The 20,328-nt window shown below is 46.5% G+C and overlaps 1 protein-coding gene across 1 annotated transcript in view; it reads right to left on the bottom strand.

Annotated features, from left to right (window-relative positions):
* Window positions 1–19,751, bottom strand: part of dock10 (dedicator of cytokinesis 10) — an 88,276-nt gene extending 68,525 nt beyond the window's left edge. Inside the window, exon 1 of the mRNA XM_036536986.1 lies at window positions 19,376–19,751. Coding sequence (XP_036392879.1) covers window positions 19,376–19,483 — 108 coding nt within the window. The 5' untranslated portion in view covers window positions 19,484–19,751. The remainder of the gene's footprint in view (window positions 1–19,375) is intronic.
* Window positions 19,752–20,328: the final 577 nt, after the last annotated feature.

Here is a 20,328-nt window from a genome sequence, read left to right on the forward strand (position 1 = left end):
GCGATACATTTGTCTCCAGGGGGCGCCCTCGTCCTAAAATGATCATTTAAAAGGCTGGCCATCTGAACGTGTGTTTATGGAAGGAAACTATTAAAGTGGCTTGAAAGGAGAATTTAGGTCTCGCGCACGGGGGGATTGTGTAAATCTTAAAGCAAGAGGATGTCAAAAGTTTCCGTCTGAGCTCCTACAAGTCTCTTCCTTCCCTCCAAGATTGCTGAAAGGAAGAGGTCCTTTAGCTGCACACCCTCCGCAGCCACAAAGAACAGACCAAAAGTAGCGGATTGAAAAGAAAAAAGCTCTTGCTTTTTAACTCTTACTGCAGAAGCACATTTGAAATCGCAATCGCGGCAAGAATAAGCATAGCGCAACTGTAGCAACCATTACATAATTGTCGCCTTCTAATGCTAGATGTTAAGACAGAGTACTGATTGTCATCTTTCGACTGACAGGAACACGCAGTGAAAACAGAAATCCAATACACACACAAACAGCACTGTCGGGGACTGCACTTTCTCATTAATTCATCGTCCCACACGTCAGCTCTTTTCCTCCCGCGACCGTAGGACCAGAGAGTCACACGACGTGTCGCTCACTCATGCTGCGCACGGCCGGTCACAAAGCACGCTGTATTTACTCACAGCGCATTCTCTCTCCCCCTTCCTCCCTACGTGCCCCCTTCCCCAGTGTCCGTCTGTGCAGATGTATGAAACGTACAGATTTTCCTCTATGGGAAAACACGTATGGGTTAATTTTTCTGAGCGTCCAAACTTCCTGACTACATGTTTCGTATTAATCAAACGCGGGAGGGCAATGCGCCCAACACGAAACCCTCTTCGAGGCCAATGAACAGGAACTCCAATACGACCTCAACCGGATTCTGACCTACTTTACGCCGCTGCAGTGATAATCTTTTCGAGACAAGGATGCTGGATCGGGGCTGTGTTCCTATTGTCTGAGCGTCATACGTTATGGTCTTCCAGCAGGAAAAAAACAATAACAGTGCCACGCTCTCAACGTCGCCCCCCCCCCTTCTTTTTTAGAATAGTGTAATTAGAACCAGATTGAGAGGGGTGGGCAAGAGAAGCCGGGCTTGTAGTCTATGCTGCTGATTAAATGGGAGTTCTTGTCCTCCAGGGCTGAAAAGAATGAGGGAAAAAATACAAAAAAATATAAAAAACTAGGAAGAGCCAAGATACCACAGTATTTTCTTTCCACTTAAACTGCCTTTCAGCCACGTCTCGCTTCCTTATTGCTTGTGTCCACACCTCAGTTCATTGACCTGGTGAGAATAAGGCAAAAATTTGTAGCTCAGTTGTCAGGCACACTTGACTTAAGTAAGATACAATGGCATTGATTACACACAGGCCCTATGCATGTGACACAGTGTAAAAGTCTGTGAAGTCTGCCCGTAGCAGTGTCTGAAATGCAGAGTGAATCATGGCGCAGATTTCTGGTCTGCGTTCAGGACTCCACTGAGTTTATATTGCTTTTTTTCAGAACCCTGGCTCCTGCGAACAGGCAGCGTATAACACACAAACCCCTAGACGGCCTGGATGGATGGCAAAGCTGCGCTGAAGACTTCTCCTGATGTCCGCTGTTAGGTTATACACTTTGTCTCTCCCCCCCCCCCCCCCCCCATACCCTCCCTGTTCGTTTCAGGGACCCCGCCGGGCGCGTTGGCCCGCGCCGGCCCTGCTGCCTCCCGCTGCCAGGGCTGATCCACAGATTCGAGAAACTGCAATTATGCCCGAACCACACTGTGCCTCTAGTGCTGCCGGCGAACATAAACACCAGCACATTCTGCGTCCGACTCTTTGTTTGCTTCCCCCCTTTGACGCTGGAGAGGTTTTGTGTTTAGGAGTTTGTTCTGTGGAGCCCGCTTCCCTGGGGCGTTTATCAGCGTGACACGTTCCCCGGACTGTCAGCTGGAAGCGGTGGTGGCACTGGGCCAGCGGGGCTGATGGAGGTGTTTATGACATGCGGGTTCTATGTGTGGGGGATTCAGTCAAATTTAAACCTCGCCATAAAATCAGCAACAGCACTCTTTCTCCTTTCCAGTTCCAAGAAAGCAACGAGTGCGCAAACCTTCTTCGTGTCTACATAAGCGTTCTTTCTATAGAATTGTTGTTCTGGTAAGTGTCATGGTACTTTGAAATGAATTGTGTATTTTTCTGTGTGCTGATGAAACATTCATGAGGCTTTAACAAGCGATATTGCTCATAGGCAAAGCAGGACACTGTGGGCTCAGCAGATGGTGCGCTGATCAACAAGGCCTACACAGACATTTTCTATGACGCACCAGCTCTCTAGGTTTTGGGGTAATAGTGTATTAAATCACTTGGCCTAGCTTAATCCTGGGGTGCTATGCCTCCTTGTCCAGCAACACAAAAGCTTGTCCATTCCCAATTTTTTTAAAATCCCTTTTATAACAGCGACAAAAAGCTTGATTGACTGAAGATGATAATTCATTTCAGTCGAGTTCACTTTTCAGGTAACCTAATGGCCACATGGACAGGACTCTGATTTAGTGCTCTTCCTCTCCCATTAATTTTATTAGTAAGAGACACCTGACAGGTTAAAAAAAGAATGAAGCTCAGCTGAACCACCTGCAACTGCATGTCCATGTCTTAACACAGCACCTACCAGAAAATTAAAGTCTGACTCCTGTACCCCACTGAACTGTGCTCTGGGCATAGAACAGCATCCCTCTGTTCAGAGACAGGCCACCCGCATGGAAGTGCAAATGGCATTTGCTGTGATAGGGTCCAAACAGAGTTACACACAGACCCCCTCTCCCTTTCCTTATAGTGGCTCGCTTAACACGCCACTCTGGGCACCAGTCCAGCACCCCACTGGACAAGCAGCCTGGCCCTCAGCGGTAGGCCTTCAAGCGCAGTCACCAGGGTGACTGGTGCCAGCCTATGCTTACTGAGAGTGTGGTACCAAGAGTGTGATGCGGTAAGAATGGATCAGTTCTCAGGACTGCTTGTGCTGTGCGGGGATATGAAAAACCCTTGTCTAGAGTCCACAGAACAATGACCCCATTCAAAGGCATTACTCCACCTGCCTCATGCCAGGTGCAGCAAGATGCTTTGTTATAAGAACAGCCAGCCCTCCTCGGCTCGCTGTACTGATACAAATGCAGGGCGCCTTGCCACTGCGCAAACCTCACAATTAGGTATAATTGAGTGGTAAAAAGGGGGAGAAAGGAAAAGATCATCCCTGCCAAGGGAAGGACTGCGCCGGGGAGGGGGGGAGAGAGAGGTAGAGGAACGGCTAAAGGGTGAAGCATAACCTTACCGTGGGTGACGGCAGCGATGCCACCAGCGAGGAATGAGTTTGGCACGACGGCAGGGTAGTGGCAGAGCATCGGCACGCCGCCGGCCAGCTCTGAATGTGTAGAGAGGGAGGCAGAATGGAAGCGGCATATTCCGCCCTTTCACTCAGGAATGCAATCACGCTTCCCGCTTCTACTTCTACAACTGAGGGCTCTTTAAGGAGGCTCCGGACTATTATTAGACTGGTCTGTGCATGCATTTTCTTCTGATTCTGTAACATTGTTAAACAATAAATTTCAACCGTTCTTATAGAAGAAGGTACCGCAGCCAGACCGGATTTGTTTTAGACGCATAATCGCCCTCATAGCTCTTCTCAGGTGAAAGCCTAGCTTGAAGGGCAGACATCTTTACTAGCTTTCCCTGATGGAACACACAGCTTATGAATACACTCCCACATACCACCAAAAATCTTCAAGGAGGCACAAAGCGTAATTTGTCCTTCTCAAGGGTGGTGAGAGAGAGTGGGAGGGGCAGGCAGCAAAGTAGCTCTCTACTTGTAAATGCCAGCTTCTGGGTTTAACCTTAAGGAAGAGGGGGGTGTGCTGTTGATTTCATGACCAAGATCCTCAACCTCAATAGGCTTCAGTGAAAAAGTGCTTAGACCAACAGCCTGCAGGATTATATGTGGGGGCAGCAGTAGGGTGTAGTGGTAAGGAGAAGGGCTGATAACCAATAGGTTGCCAATTCAGTTTCCAACCACCTTGGGTAACAGACTTAACCTGAATTCACAGATTAAATATCCAGGTATATACATGGATAACATGTAAAAAATTGCAAGCTATATAAGCCACTACAGTTAAGAGCATCTGCAATGCAAATGCAATGCAATCCAATGCAATGTAATATCTAGTGACAAACTGCAAGCCCCCCTGATCAGGGGCACCGGCAATATTATTAAGGGTGGGAAGGCGACCAAACTCTGAAAAGGAAACACATCTCAGAACAATCTGCCTGCAGGTAATGTCTCAGGGGGGACTGAATGCGTTGCAGCGACTAGTGTGGTTACAGGCCGACAGCCTGCTCTCCGTCTTCACCTATCACCTGCTCCCCCGGCAGACAGTCAAAAGAGCAATGCCTCTGAAAAAAACTCTCCATCCTGCTCTCCCACAACCCCCCCCCCCCCCCCCAATCCATCCCCCCCCGAGGTCCAGACCTGTCTGCAGCCCGACCGAGCGTGCTAATCCCCCCAGAGCCGGAGCAGGCGGTGGGCCCGGGACAGCGGGAGCCGGGAAGCGCGGGTCTGAGGTCAGCATGTCCTGCCACGGGACAGTACGAGTCACCCGGCCTCGGAGCTGAGATCACACACAGCTCAGACACTGGGGCGATTCAGGCAGAGGCGAGCCGACCAAGCATATCACAACACTGCCGCTTCTGATGCACTGTGGATTTGCCCCACAGTCCTCTCTGCCTCTTCACTAAATGAGACGTTCAGGGACACGCGCCCCACCCGGGCACCACAGGCTACGCTGCCACGCTTTGTTCAGGCACTCGTAAAAATGTCTCAGTTTACAACTCAGTCGTATTATGTGTTGATAACCAGAACATTTTTTATCATTAGGCAATGCCATCTACTGGTTTACAAAATCTATAAACATCTCGATTAAACAATGAACAGCTCCATTACAATCACTGTGTTTCCCACAGCACAGTGAGCACAGCAGGGTTGCAAGCCATCTTCCACCATCGGCTTGAAACCCACCTCTACAGACTGCATCACTTATTTCCTAACTAGTTACAACACCTAATCCTTGTATATAACCATGGGGTACTGCATTTTAATACTAGTCATTGACATTTTTTTTCAGCTTGGGCACTAACACCATGTTCAGATGTGGTCTGTTGGTTTCCGTACGCACTGCAGTTCGTGTGGCCTTATTACATGCATTTCTGTATCTTTGCTTTGTAAGCCACTCTGGATAAGAATATCTACCAAGTGAGTATATGTAAATGGATATGAAGCCAATACCACCGAAAGCCATAGACTAGGAACACAGCCCTGTGTGCATCCTCCTGAAGCCAAGTGCTTAAAGGAGAGAAGATTTCAGGCTGACCCTCTGGCCGCAGGCTCTTAAACCCATCCTTCAACACTGCTATGAGGTACAATTAAACAGGTTCACATTTAGGGAGCAGCACGTGTCTGCCTGGACCACAGCCAAAGGAGGCCAACCACAATTAATACCAGGGATTAAGAAATGAGCACACAGCCAAAAGGCTCTCAGGTTCACTCATTCATATACAACGCTGTTCTGCTCCCCTGAGTGCTCAACGGCCTTGAACCTGTCCATAACATACCCGGTACCTGACACCAAAGAAGAAGGGCCTGTATCAAGAGATATTGCTTAAATCACTGTGACCCCCCTGCACCAAGCTGGGAGGCCTCCAACTGTCCTCTCCAGAGAGGCATCATGGGAGAGAAGCTGAAAAGCTACAGAGGGAACGAGCAACAGAGCAAAAGTGGGATGGAAGCCAAGGTAAGAAAACTGCATGAGTTTAGCTCACGAGGATCAAACAATGGCAAACGTTTAACTGGTTAAGACAAAATCAAATGGAGAAAATGTTTATTTCCTCTTTCCACTTGTGCTCAACAAAAGTATTTCACCGTGAGCCAGGTTTTTAAGAGCACCCTCTGTTTCATGTTCCTGTTTGCCAGAAGTTTTTTTTTTACCCCACCCACATTCACTCTCCACACTGCGAGACAACGATGCGCCTCATTCTTCATTCTTCAGGTGGGGGTGGGCGGGGGGAGGGGGGTGGGGGGTTGGAGACAGTTTTATTTATGCATATTTTTTCCTTCTGATTATCCAAGGCCGCTTCCAGGCCGGGCCGTTATACAGTGCGCATATTCCCTGCGCATGCAAGGGAATGCGAGTGAAGTCATTCTCAATGTGTCCCACAGGGCGATCTCAGCCTATACCCCTCAATTCCAGAGCCCAGCGCTCTAACCTCTACTCCACACTGCAGAAAAGACAGAGCACAAGAACAGCGAGAGGACTGAAATGCTGAGACTCCTTCCCCACTGGAACAGACGGTCCTAGCATTCCTGAACTAGGGGCACCATCGCATGACTGAGAGCACCAAAGGTTCTAGAGAGTGGCACAGCTTAGGGTGGCACAGCTGCCATATTGCTCTTGACTGTGAAGGAAAACCAACATGGCGGTTCTCAGCCTTGGAAAAGAGGCATTAACAAAGCGGCCTCTCACAATAAAATGATCTGGGGGACAAAGAGAGAGAGAGAGAGAGAAAAAAAAAACATGAAACAAAACAAATACCTACAACTTCCCTGTGGGAAAGAGCGGGCATCACATTAACAAGGTCCCGCACAAAGTGGAGCACATGACACCCCTGCTTGGTTTAACAATAATCTGATAATTGATATGCGTGTTCTACTAACGACAGAGCAGCAGGGCTCATTAAGAGGAACTCTGAGCAGCATTAATAATATATAAGCGAATTTTGCATGGTGGCAGTGCCAGTGGCCACTTTCCTAATTGCAGAGGGGGATTAAAATCCTTTCATGGTGTTTGCGGGCTTATGTAAGGCTGTTTGAGTTTCCTCCCCAAAAAAAAAGAAAAAAAAAAAATCTTACATAAGAAAAAGGCTGGTTTGGAAGCAGCCCACCAGCCACTTCATGCATATTGTAAATACATTGCAGGCAGTCATCGCTCTTTTATTAGCAGGGAATAAACACAAAATGTCCTCTAACTTCTGTGTTTATAATGTATGTTTCTTTTATAAGTGACAGTTTTTTTCACTCAGGAGCCTAACTGAAGCACAGGATATCCTTGAGGAACTTGATAAGCTGAGGGTCACAGGAACTCAGCTAAAGTGAAAAAGAAACTTTTGAAGAGCGAGCCTGTTTCCCTGACCAATGCTAAGGCATGAGGGGCAGTCTACTGTGGGGCAGGTCTGTGCTGAAGGGGTTGGAGCAGGGAAAGGAGGGAGAGAGGGAGAGAGAGAGAGTAAAGGGGAAGAGCACGGATGGGTCCTGCCAGCTCACATGGTCTCACGCTGAGCCCTGCCAGCAGAACATCAGATTAATGCAATGTTTACAGGACAGCGGTGAAACCCTTCCCTGTCGCCCCGGCTCAGGCTAGACGCTCTTTCAGCTAGAGTGTTATCGCGGTTCGCTCGGCCCTTGCCTGCGGTGATTCATCTCTGTCTGTCTGTCTGTCTGCTGAAATCTCTCCCTATCTCCCTATCTCTCTCTTTCTCCCTCTCTCCATCTCTCTCTCACACACACGCACGCACACTAGCTGCTGCCAGCTCTGAAAGCCCGGATCAGTGCGGTGCATGTACACACAGAGGGCTGAGAGGCAGCATTGCTCACACAGACGGGTGAAGCAATCAAAGGGGGATCTCAAAAGCCCCTGTGCTCTGTGCTCTCTGGGGGCCCCGCTGAGGCTGCTACAAAGGAGCAGGTCAGGTCTGCGCGTTTGTGTGAGACAACGGCAGGCAGCCCGGCTCTCACACATCCACGAACATCCTGTGGTTGACAGCCAGCAGCCGATGCACATTAAATGCTGTGATCAGCGTGTTACAAAAACACGCTTAGCCACAGCTATCCGCCGAGGAAGACATGACCTGTCGACTTTAGCGATGAACACAACGCGAATTTATATCCTGTAGCAACTGTTTTCAAAAAGCACGCTCCGATGCTGCCTAATAGTGGCAAAGCAGTGTGGGAATGCACCAGTCATGCAATGTCACTGTATCATCCAACAGCATGCAGTGTATCCCCCCCCAGCCCCTCCCTCTCCCTGCCTCTCTCTCTCTCACACACAAACACACGAGAGCGTGTTTATTAAAAGATAACGTCTCGCCCAGGAGGAAACTGGGGATTGTGTCCCCTGAGATGGGAGGAACGAAGATAAAGCCCGAGATTACAGTGATCCCCCCCCTTCGAGTCTGGGAGAGAAATATGTAATAACTTGTGATGTCTGACCCAATTACCCCCTCCATTCCCCCCCCCCAGTCCCCAGCCACCGATTGTCCCCCCCGCGGCCAGGCCTAATCAGAGGCGTGTGACGCCCATCCCGGCCCTTCTGACAGGAAGCATCAACACTAACGGAGGGGAACGGGAGCTCTGCGAATCAAACACGCTTGCCCCCACCCCATCTCCCTTTCTTTATCCAGAGAAAACAGCACCGCTAAGATTAAACACCCTCCACGTATTCTGCAACTTACAAGCGCCCCTCCGGAAGAGAAAGGTCTTACTGGAGCCCAGGTGAGGTGGCTACCGCAGCTGCGAATGGCCCTGTCTGGTCTCTGAATCAGCAGCACTCATGGTTATGACAGTGGGGCCCTGACTAACACTCACAAAAGCCTCCAGAGAGCCGGGTGTCATTAGGAACCTGCAGTTTAACCTTTGTTTTTCATACTTAACAGACACAACACGGTGAGCATCAGAACAGCAGCTTGGGAGCTGTGTTTATAGCCGGAAGGTTGAAGGTTCAAGTCCCGGGTGGGGCTTTCATGCGGTACCCCTGAGCCAGAAATGCTGCGGAAAATATCCAGCTGCACACATGGTTAATGTGTGTAAGTCACCCTGGACTTACAAGGCCTTAAGGCCTCTGCTTAGCCTATAATGTTAAGAAAGGAATCTTTAACATGCCACGGAAAAGCACTGCGATGGGCCATTTTAATATTTGTCTGTATATGATAAACTCTTCCAGTGTAGAACTGGAACAAACAAACTGGACTGTGGGCATCTTGTATAAATATCTGACTAATGCAATACAGAGAAATGGAAGTTGTAGGTAGGGTACTGTATGTTTAGTAAAGTTTACGTAACATGCACAGCTTCTACGGTCATCTACTCTATTATGTTAAGAAGCCACAAGGATGCATGGTGATCAACAGTGGATATTTAAAGAAAACTGTCAATATACATGCAACGAGGAAAATGTAACTGGAAAAAACAAAAAACATAGACTCAATGACCTTCATACAGGGTTCTGGGGAGCAGTGTAAAGCTCCATTAACATCCAAGGTACAGACTAGATATCAGAATCAAACTTTATCAGGATTTTTTGTGACCTTGATATTTTGACATTGTGATCCCATAGGGAAACCTGCGGGGTCTGGGGGAACAGGCCATGTCAACATTTGTGTCACATTTAATCAAAATTCATCACAGTTTGACTGACTGGAAATCGGAAAAGCATACACTGTGCCTCTGTGATCTTGTCCTTTGACCCCATGACCTGAATGTTGGAGTCCAGGACATCATCTGCATCCAGTTTAATGACATCCATGCATAATTACTGGTTGACTGCAAACCAGTTTTGTGATTGAAAAGGATGAAATCACAGAAAACAAAAGTAAGACTAAAAAAAATATCTCTTTCAACATTTTATTGGTACTTGGTTAATCTATGTCAAAATACATCTTTCATAGGTACCATCAAAACATCTCTTTTTTCTCAGAAGTACTGTAGTGTATAGTATTGTAGAGATAACACAAATACCTTTTTTGAAGCTGTGAGAGGCACTGTACCTCTGACTTCCTGTCAGCATGGTGCAATTGCACTGTATGCAGCACAGAGAAAGAAAGTGAGAGAGAAAAGGAGAGACAGAAAAGCAGAGAGGAAGATTTATCTGACAAACTTCTCTCACTGATATAAACATCAACAAAATTACATTCCGTCTCAGTTTACTCCCTCCACCACAACTGCAGACTTGTTTACAGAACAAAATAATTATCAAATATCTTCTTGCTTTCCTAAATTTGCTACAAATGGTTTTCAAATAAACTGCCAATTTTCACCCAGCGTGATGTAAGGCGTCTCTAAAACTGTAGCAAATCACTGTGCTTCACACAATAATCAGTGTAGCTCTGACACTCTGAATCTATGGCTTTGACAGGACAAGACAATTTTTCACTCTTTGAACACCGTGTGGTTGTGTCTGTGATTAAATATGAAAGAGACACAGCAGTGGGGAGAGGCCGTGAGCATGACTGTGTATGCATCGATATATCCGGTAAAAGGTGATTTGCTAAAAACCCCCAACTGAGCACTGTCTAAAAACTGGAGTATAAGACACACACACACACACACACAACAGCACACATGTGAGCACCCACCCACTCACACACACACACACACACACACACACACACACACAGGTCATGGACATTTGAACCACCATGAACAGAGTCTCAAATACAGCCACGCACACGAGAGTGTGCGACTTAACAGTCGAAGCTATCCAAAAATCACCACGGCCTGTTGGTAAGGGCGTGGTTTTTCTGAACTCCACGTGACCCTGCCTCCATATCTGGGTGAGGCACAGCACCGATGCAGAAACACAAGTGTGACTGATCGGCGCTTGGCCTGACAGCCAGCCACCAGACAAAACACACTTGTGATGTATCGGCGCTCAAGGACGGCCCAGACCCTCCATCTATTTTTTCCACTGTCCCCTAATCCGCCCAAGAGCAAAGACGATCCTTCAACGAGACACGCACAACTTCAACCTAAAAACAGCCAAGGGACACTTCAGACTTAAGCCTCGAGTGCAGGGAATTGTGGGTGACGAGTCTGGACCATCATGTGATGGGACAAGTGAAATCATGGGCACTGAAATGTAGCCCTTTTTCCACGGAGGTGTACTCAAATGTAACAAAAAGGCATTTCGTCAGAATGTGACTGCCACTGCGTGAGCCGCGACCGTGGGGCCTACACTGTTATCAACCCGCAAACATGCAGGCATGCGAAACTGTTTTAAAGAAGCCATCAGACAGCGTGAATGTAACCTGCTACACTGGTTTTCATAAAGGGGGACTTGGCTTGTTTGAAATAAACTTTGGCACCTGTTACAGGGGCAAGGCAGAGAGATCAGCGAGGTCCCATGTTGCCCTTGTTATTGTTGTTTCTGCCACAGGGACATCTGACACCCCAGCCTCCTCCGGCAGGGTGACACTCTGACACATTAACAGAGGAAACCGAGAGTGTTTCATCTTCTAAATAACATGGTGCAAAGAAGACTGCTCTCTCACTCCCTCCCTTCCTCCCTCCCCAACGCTCCTCACCCACACACACTCAGTGTAATTATACTGTGCTGGGCATTCCACAGCAGTCTCATTCCAGTCTTACAAAATTCACCAGTATTATGCGATCCTGGATCTGAGTGCCTGATTTTTTTTCACATTTCTCATTTTGTCACTGCAATCTGTCTCTTCATAAAAGATGACCAGTAATCTGCTCAGGACTTAGGACTTATTTGTAGTGTGCCCTATGGAAATTCCTGAGCGAGTCAACTGCACACTATACTGGTACAATAACTGTAATCGCACAGCTACACTGGACCCTCCTCAAGTCATAATCATTTCTGTGACAATTGTAGTTAACATGATTATTTTCCACTGAATGTACTACTGTATCCATAAAATAATATAAAAGTACAAAAAGGACAAATTATTCACTACATAGCAACATTGGTCAGCGTCCCAAACCTTTGAATTGTAATGTAGTGAGGATCCCCCAAATATGTGACCTTTTCTTACAGCCCCACCAGGTTCACAATACTTGGAGCACATAAGCACACTTGCATTTGCAGGCACACTTTTAAGAGTTGTTTTATATATGTGAAACCAATTTGAGGGACAGTTTGCCAGGCCCTCAGTAGCCTTGACGATAGGAAAACATGGAAGTGGAGCCGAATGGTGGGAAACAGCAAGCACAATGATGGAGCCCACCCAAGCACAGCAGTGAGGGACTACAGTCAGGCCTCTTCCTGCATGGTGCCCTGTTTCACATGAGAAAGCGCGGGGCGCACACGGCCGGGCCTTGTGGCCTGGCTGGAAAAGGGACAGGCCTGGGACTCGGGACTGTGGCTTTGGCGTCACGGCGTTGTCATGCAGAGGAAAACACAGCGGCCGAGGCAGCAGCAGATGTCAGCGAAACGCTGAGAACCGCATTCCTCTCCCAGAGCCCCGGAAAACAACACAAGAGGGACATTTCGTGTGGAGTCCCGGCCGCCCGTCGCAGCCGTGTCACAGAGGGTCTCTCATCACGTGGACACTTGCAGATGCAGAGACCGCTGGGGACAGAGGGCGAGGGGTCAGAGGGGTGTGACATGAGACGCAAGAACAACACACACAAACACAGTCCCACAGCAGATGCATGGGGAAAGCGAGAGAAATAGAGAGAGAGAGAGAGAGGGGGAGAGGGAGAGAAAGAGAGAGAGAGAAGAGAGAGAGAGAGATACTCACACTAATCCCATGGACAACGATGTCCTGGCAAAAAAGAAATAGTCAGAGGGAGGGAAAGAAATAGTCTGACCTTTAAAGCTATGTGACCTTCCATATATATGTATATTTGGAAGATGTTGCGAACTTCCTGCCTGGCCTACTCCGCCAACAAACACACTGGTCTGCCATGGTAGGCCAAATTTGGGTCTGTCAATTTCCCGTGAAGCCCTGCCAGTTAAGAATGAGGAGTCTGGACGCACAGGGAAGACCTGCTTGTGGCAATGGGCACTCAGAAGTGTGAGAACCTTCACCTCAGAGCTTGGCAAGGCTTAGCCTTAGCCATCGGAAGGTCAGGCATGAGGTTGACTCTAGCTGTTGATTTAAAACACAGCTGTCTTCAGAATTACACTCATTACAGTGTAAGTCATGCCAGTGAATTAGAAAAACAGAAAGTATGAGGTAAAAAACAGAAAAAGCTGTTATAATGAGTACTGAGTAAGCAATTAATGTCACTGAGTGAATTGCTGTCGTTAGTGACTGAATTTAGTGGAACTGGGGATTTGGCATCTGACTCTTACGGTGAAGAATGTTGGACACTGGCAGGCACCTGGGGCCGATCAGAGATGGATTGAATGGGCTGGTTCTACTGCTACACCAGTGCATCCACACAGAAATACATTACCCAAAACTCCAATACTTTAGCATGTGGAGAGGGAGAGGGAGAACAGAAGAGACTGAGACAAAGAAAAAGAGAACACCACACCAGAGAGTAAGTCGGGGTCTGCTGCTGCTGTCTGTTCCTTTCTCAATGAGTTAGCTGCAGGACACGGAGTGAAGAGGAGGAAGGAAGGGGAGAGACAGAGAGAAGCAGAGGCAGAGGAGTGAAGACTGCCAGTGAGTGCTCCATTCAGGATGTGCAGAGAGAGTCTCACGCCCCAGTGAACGATCCCCCATTGGGCCTGAATCTGCTGACCTGGTTTCCTCCACCGACGCCAAGACCGAGCACTCTCACTCTCTCTCCCCTCTCTCACTCACTCCTACCCTTCAGCTATGTCTCTCACATTCCCCCCTGCTCGTACTCTGGCACATGCTCTCCCCATGTCTCTCTCCCTCTCTCTTTCTCTTCCCCTCATCTCTGTCTTTCTCTCGCTCTCTCTCTCTCGCTCACACACACTACCTGCCAGGTCAGAGTTTCCTGAGTGAAGTGTGGGACAGCAGTGCTGAAATGTATGTTGATGCACAGAAATGTGTGTGTCATCGTGTCTCTCTGTGGGTCATGTCACCACTGTCTGTGTGTCTGAGTCACCGCATGTCACTGTTGGTGTGTAATTGCCTCTCAGAGACTGTCACCATGTATCAGAGTGTGACTGCCACCATTTAACTTTCCATGATTATTAAAATCACACAAACACACACACACACACATATGTGTATAGATGAGATCTTTAGTAATTAGTTGATTCACCAAATAATTAAATAAAGCACTGGTAAAAATAGAGATGTTTTATCTGACTGAAAAGTTTGAATAAATAAGTTAAATGTAACTTGGTGAAAAAGCCCCCCTTGTTGTCCTTCAGGTTTACAGGGAGTGATTTACAGGTCATAGGTTAATTATCCTGTGGAGCAGGAGGCTGGGGTTTGCCTTGGAAATAGAAGGTCCTGAATATGACTTTTTGGTTAGTTTGTGCCAGAGTCCTCTCTGAAAGATGCAATGTCAAAATATTGCATAATTTACCTCAACTTAGCTAGGTCCAAGTGAATTATGTTAGCGATACAACTCCCAACCCAGCAGTTAGTCTATAAATGACATGCAATAAACCTTTGAAGGAATTGCAACACGGTCCTGCATTCTGTTTTAGTGAAACCAGCAGCTGTCTTAGTAAACAATCAAGCCAAAAGTACAGTACAATATTCGCATACGACAAACTGGTCGTCAATACTGATCAAGTCAGCCCTAGCTGCCCAGCTAGCTGCACAGGTTGAACAGAGGTCAATTTATAGTGCTGTACTGCCACCATATCTGGCAAATGAAGACAGAGACAAAGCATTATAGACAAAGAAGTATCTTTCATTAAGGACGGTCATTCAGAATGTCGACGATTCCCACAAATATCAATGAACACATATATATGCATACACAGTCACAGGAATAGTCCTATGAAGTCCACTTAATTTCCATGAGAATAATCACTGCAGGCCAACACATATGTATGTTCAACACTGTCTTTAAGGTAAACCATGTAGAAAACCAAAGAGAACAGTTCTGAAGTTCTGAAGCAAGGCTTCAGAAGCTGTGGTATTTTGTGAATATTGGCAGGGCCTACTCATGCACAGTCCATTAAAATACATTCTTCAATATAGTAGAAAACTTGCAGCAACAATTAATTTGAAGCCAGAAAATATTACTGTTCAGATCTCTGTCTCATGGTCTTTTTGTTGTTTTTGGAGGTTCTAACATACAGATTGTGCTCTTCTGTTGGGAAAGTTTTGAATCACAAAGTGTAGAAAATGATATCTTATCCTGTTTTCAAAAAAAACTTTACAAATAATGATCATTTATTTTTATGCTCCATACTGCCTTTAAGATAGACTGTAGAGCATTTAGAGTACTATTTTAGAAAACAATTTATTTGAAAATCTACAACCTTGGGTCAAACATTTCCACTACATCCTGGTAAGATGAAGTTTCTACCATCACTGTCTTCAATGTTTTGACCAAACACACCTGTCACTTTGCTGTCCTTTTACAAGAGCTATGTCCTTCTCTACTTGGTAGCCCATCTTGAATCCAAATATTAAGAGAAGGCCTTCCAGAACATTCTCTTTTCCAGGGCTTGCTTTACCAAGATGAAAAGCTGCCATCACAGAGGAGAGATAACCCCCTTCAACCACACACACACACACACACACATAAACACAAAAACTCACATGTGTGTGCACACATGAACACACACAGATGCGTGCCCACACACACACACACACACACACCCTTGGGCCTTAATTATTCAGGCTCAGGGGGGCTCTGACTTTGACAGCTGTAGGAGACTCCCCTTGTGGAAGAGGCAGGACATGGCCTGAGTCAGAGCTCTGACTCCAGCTGTGTCACACTGGCTGCTAAAGCTACAGTCCACAGCGGTCGCTGCTCATCTGGGGGGCAGGTGAGGGGGGCCCCTGTACTGGGGCAGGGCCACGCTGGGGCGCACCCGGGGGGGGTGGGGGGTGGTGGGGGGCAGGGGAGGAGGAGGCCCACATGGGGAGCACGAGCGGAAACGGGCACCGGACCAAGTCATCACCGTGACAGGTCCGGCTGTGCCCAGACTCCGGAGCTTTACAGAAACGTGGGGGGAGAGGGGAGGCGCAGGGGGGAGCGGTGGGAGATCATTGAAACCCATACGCCGTCAAAGCTGGCTTTATGAGAGAGCGGAAATGGAAAAGTCCAAGGGGGTCAAAGCAATACAAAACCATGAAAGAAAATATTTTTTTAAAAAAAGAACTGTAGATATGTACACAAAGCAGGCCAAAGAAAGGAAGAAGCCTTATCCAATGACACAACATGTCAGATAGACTCAGATCCCTCTTTGAAGCCGCAGGGACGCAAACTGTACGCTGTTGACATTCAGTGTTTGAGCAATCAGTGTTTTGACACCCTTAAACTGGTGGAAACTGCAATGGCCACAAATGCAGGGAACTTCAAACACCAACTTTAAACTAATTTCCAAATAACCCCCTCAGCTTTCAAATATCACACGGCTGTTTTTAAGTACCCATGACCTCAGCTTATGAGGTGAACACTATACATTAAAAGCTTGATAAAGCAGAAGAGAAATGACCTTATTTAGGCCTATCAATGATAAGGGCTATGCACAGACTGTCTGGAGTCAGGGGCTCAAATCTAAAAAAGGCATGGCTTGGCAACAGTCAATCTGGCAGGTAAGAGAACCTTTGACTTCATGACCAAAAGCACTGGGGCTCAAACCCCCCACCCCCCTCCCCCACATGCACGTACCTGTACAGTGCCACATTGATGGAGAAGCAATGTTGCACACAATATTATTTATGAGCGCTCTTTATATATCCCGATTCATAAGACAAAACTGTACAGGGTGAATAACAGGAAAAGAGATTGATCTCATAATCACACACAAGCATAACTCAAACAAAAACACATACACATACACATAAGCCTCCATGCAGGCACCTGCAGAAGATTTCAATGAAAGGAAAATTGCAACAAAAACAAACAAAGTTTATAACATAATAGTTTTTACTTCAATGTATGCAAATTACAGACATATCGAATTGACATGGATGAGATAAGCGAATATAGCTGAACCGCTATGTAATGCAAGCGCTACCAGGTCTGCGGGTTGATCCATGAGTGCTGATGGCAAGAGTCAGACAAATAGCGAATTTAGATGGACGTTCACTTAGCAGGGAGAATGCTGGTGACAGCAGGGACTGTGTGGAGAATCCTGCTGGCTACAGTCCTGTGAATCCCAGCCATGTCTGGAACCGGTCAGTACTTCAGTGCTTCCCGCTCTGAGCTCCAGAACACATAAATGGTTCTTTCAAGTGCAGAATGTAGCACCTGCCTTATCCCGCAATGCTGGTGACACCCATCTGATTAAGGACGGTTTAAGTCTCTCAGCACGACGTACTGCAGCCTTAGTTCCTCTGCGGGGGACACAATGTGACCTTCCCTAGCGATAATCACCCCAGGAGCCAGGCGCTCAGAAACCAGGCAAAGAGGCTTTCCCCGCTGCATCCCCCGAGCTTCACTCAGAACGACCACAGGCATCCGTTACTATGTGCAGTCGCAATGTGTCTCCATTCCGTTCACAATTTGCCTCCAACTCTGGGCATCCCACTCTAGTGTGCTCACCGAAATTGACTCCGTGTTTCAAGTCATGACGATGAACACAACGTTAAATTAATATATTTTTTTTAAAGAGATCACTTGTACTCCCCCCTGCCAACACTTACTGTGTGATTACTGTTTCAAAGACAGTCGATACAATGAGCTAGCTGCCACGCTGTGATAACAGTGCTGAGGTCTGTTCTCTCTCCCCCTTCATTCTCACAGTCGATTCAGCTATTAAGACTGATAAGAGTGCACCAGTTTATGCACATATAGTCACTCAATTTCTGATAATAGCAGTACTATAAAAGAAACTGGCGTGAGAGGCAAAGACCACTAAATAAGATAAGGGGAAAAAAAAGCTTAGACACCACTAACTTCCCACCCCCTCTTAAATGCGCCCTGATAGGTCAGGGGTCTGCACACGGAAGGTACTGGTAAGAGAGGTCTGCGATACTTATCTATTGCACTTAATGTCAAAGGCCAAGTTATGCTATTTCTGTGTTACAGTCCTCCTTCTATAGTCTTCGGCAGTATGTGTGCATTCAGAATAAGGCCACTCCCCCATTATTTGCAAGTTTACACCATATATGGGGCAAGCATAGTCTGTGGCCTGTACATGTGTGTTGACAGGAAATCCCCTATTTGGGAGATTTTGCTAACAATAAAAAGTCCAAGAAGAATCAGTGTCACGCTGATGAGTAAATAACAGCACTGACAACACTTTAAATAAAATGTATAAATCACTGAGCAATTGTTCTGCTACCCAATAATTACATCCAGAAAGCCCTCTGATGTAAGGCTGAGAGTTTTCTGCCACTTAGAACTCAATAGGATCTGCAGCCCCAGCGTTTTCCTCAGGTGAGCCGCAGCTGTTGTAACGCTGAGTAAATGCGTGCACTTCAACTGCTGCTGTAACCATTAAATTGAATAAAACATTTAAACATAAATTGCTAACAGACTGTGTAAGGTTAAAAAGGTATGGTTGCACTGACAATCTGCTAAACAACTAAATAGTACATACGATTCCATGTGACACTGAAGAACTCTGATGACGATAATATCAGTTTAACCATGTTTCACATTTAATGTGCTGTTCATGTCAACAAAATTAGATGAACAGAAACCTGCAACAAAATATAGTTAACCTACTTTGGGTGGTCGATAGTAGTAGTAGTAGTGATAATAATAATAACAATAGTAATAAGTAAACAAATGAATGCATAAAACTAGTTGTTGCTTGAAGGGAACGATAGTAAGCTAGCAGCTGCATTCCGATAAATCTCGTTTCCCCACCAAATACCCCTCCAAGTGCACTACTGGTCCAGACTGATGTTGCTGTAGCCTACATACGTCAGGTAGCATCCTCATCTTGGGATAGGAGGGCATTTCCCGTGGAAGACCCCGATGCGTTTATTTCTTTCTTTCTTGTAAGCACGGAAAATACCAAAAACTACAACATCGAAAGCACACTGAAATGAGCACACCAACAATCTCCACTCAATGCTCTTGCCGAGCGGGCGGCGTTGTAGTAACCATTTTTCCATTCACAACCTCTTACTCGCCGTCCTATCTCGTTCAATTGCAGCTTTGTAACCAGTTCGCGGCGAAAACGCTCAAAATAATGCAACCCTGTATCGCACGCCGTATCCAAAGAACCGCGATTCTCTTTTGTGCTAAAATAAGTTATTCAGCGAAGACGCTTCTTCCAGTTAACGACCCTGACACACTGGGTATATTTACGAGCTGTGCTCATCATAGAGAGCGCAAGAATGGGCGTCAAGTTCACCAGGCAGGGATGCAATGGTGGGACTCCTATCCCGCACACGATCAATGGGGGATTGCAATAAAAGCGCCAGCATGCGAGCGGAGAGAGTGAAAACACAAATTCGAAAAACCAGAGGTTACACACAAAAAAACAGCATTATCAGCATTGCATATATATTTTTTTATCACACGTGTTTTACGTGTTAGATCCCCAACTCACCGTCACAGCCGAATGTCTCACTGCATTGGATGCGGTTTGCCTGATTTCAGCCGCGGTCCCCGGCTTGAGCAGGTTCTTCGTGAATCTCCGGGTCGATTCCGCTGCCATTACTTCATCAGTCCGGGTCGACACGATTCTTTCTTAAAAGAACAGCTGGGCACTCTTCTTTCTCTACATCAAAATGATGAAACTGTACGTCTCCGTCTGAGCTACAGCGCGTTTCTCCCTCCCTCGCTTTCTCGTTGTGCCTACCACACAGTCAGACAGATCCCCCTTTCACTTTAGCGCTCAGTCCCCCCACAGCTTATACAGTGAAAGGAAGCGGAACTAATGTTCCATCTCTCCCCGAGTCCCCCTCTCTCGATATGCAACGACCGAGAACGACAGCACGGTTCTGCAAATGAAGAGTAACTGTAAGGAAAAAAAAAACGAGTAGGAAATTCCCCGTGCGTGTGGTATTTACTTTACACTTTCAAAATGCATATGATGTGATAAACTGAAACGACACAACGGTACTATAGCGTATTGTACAGACAATGTTATAACAAGAGTTTTAAATAGTATTAAAAGTCAGTTCTCATCACAAATATGACAAACATTACATTAAACCAAGAAACTGATCCTCAGAATTTTCACTGGGACCACATCAATTCGGGCTATAGGTGTCGTTTAGAGCGGGATCGTTGATATATAGCGCCCCACTGAGGCTGAAAAAAAATACTATATTATTGAAAAGATGACTCTAGACAAGACTTAACCATTTATGAGAAGCACTTAATTTACCTTCATCTATCTATCTATCTATCTATCTATCTATCTATCTATCTATCTATCTATCTATCCATCTATCTGTCTGTCTGTCTGTCTATCTATCTATCCAAATCTGTGTGCTCATATATGATAGAGGTAGTGCAAAGTATCGGTGAAATGTTGGAATTTTATACTAATAGAAT

Source organism: Megalops cyprinoides, chromosome 9 (genome assembly GCF_013368585.1).
Source record: "Megalops cyprinoides isolate fMegCyp1 chromosome 9, fMegCyp1.pri, whole genome shotgun sequence".
Lineage (NCBI taxonomy): Eukaryota > Metazoa > Chordata > Actinopteri > Elopiformes > Megalopidae > Megalops > Megalops cyprinoides.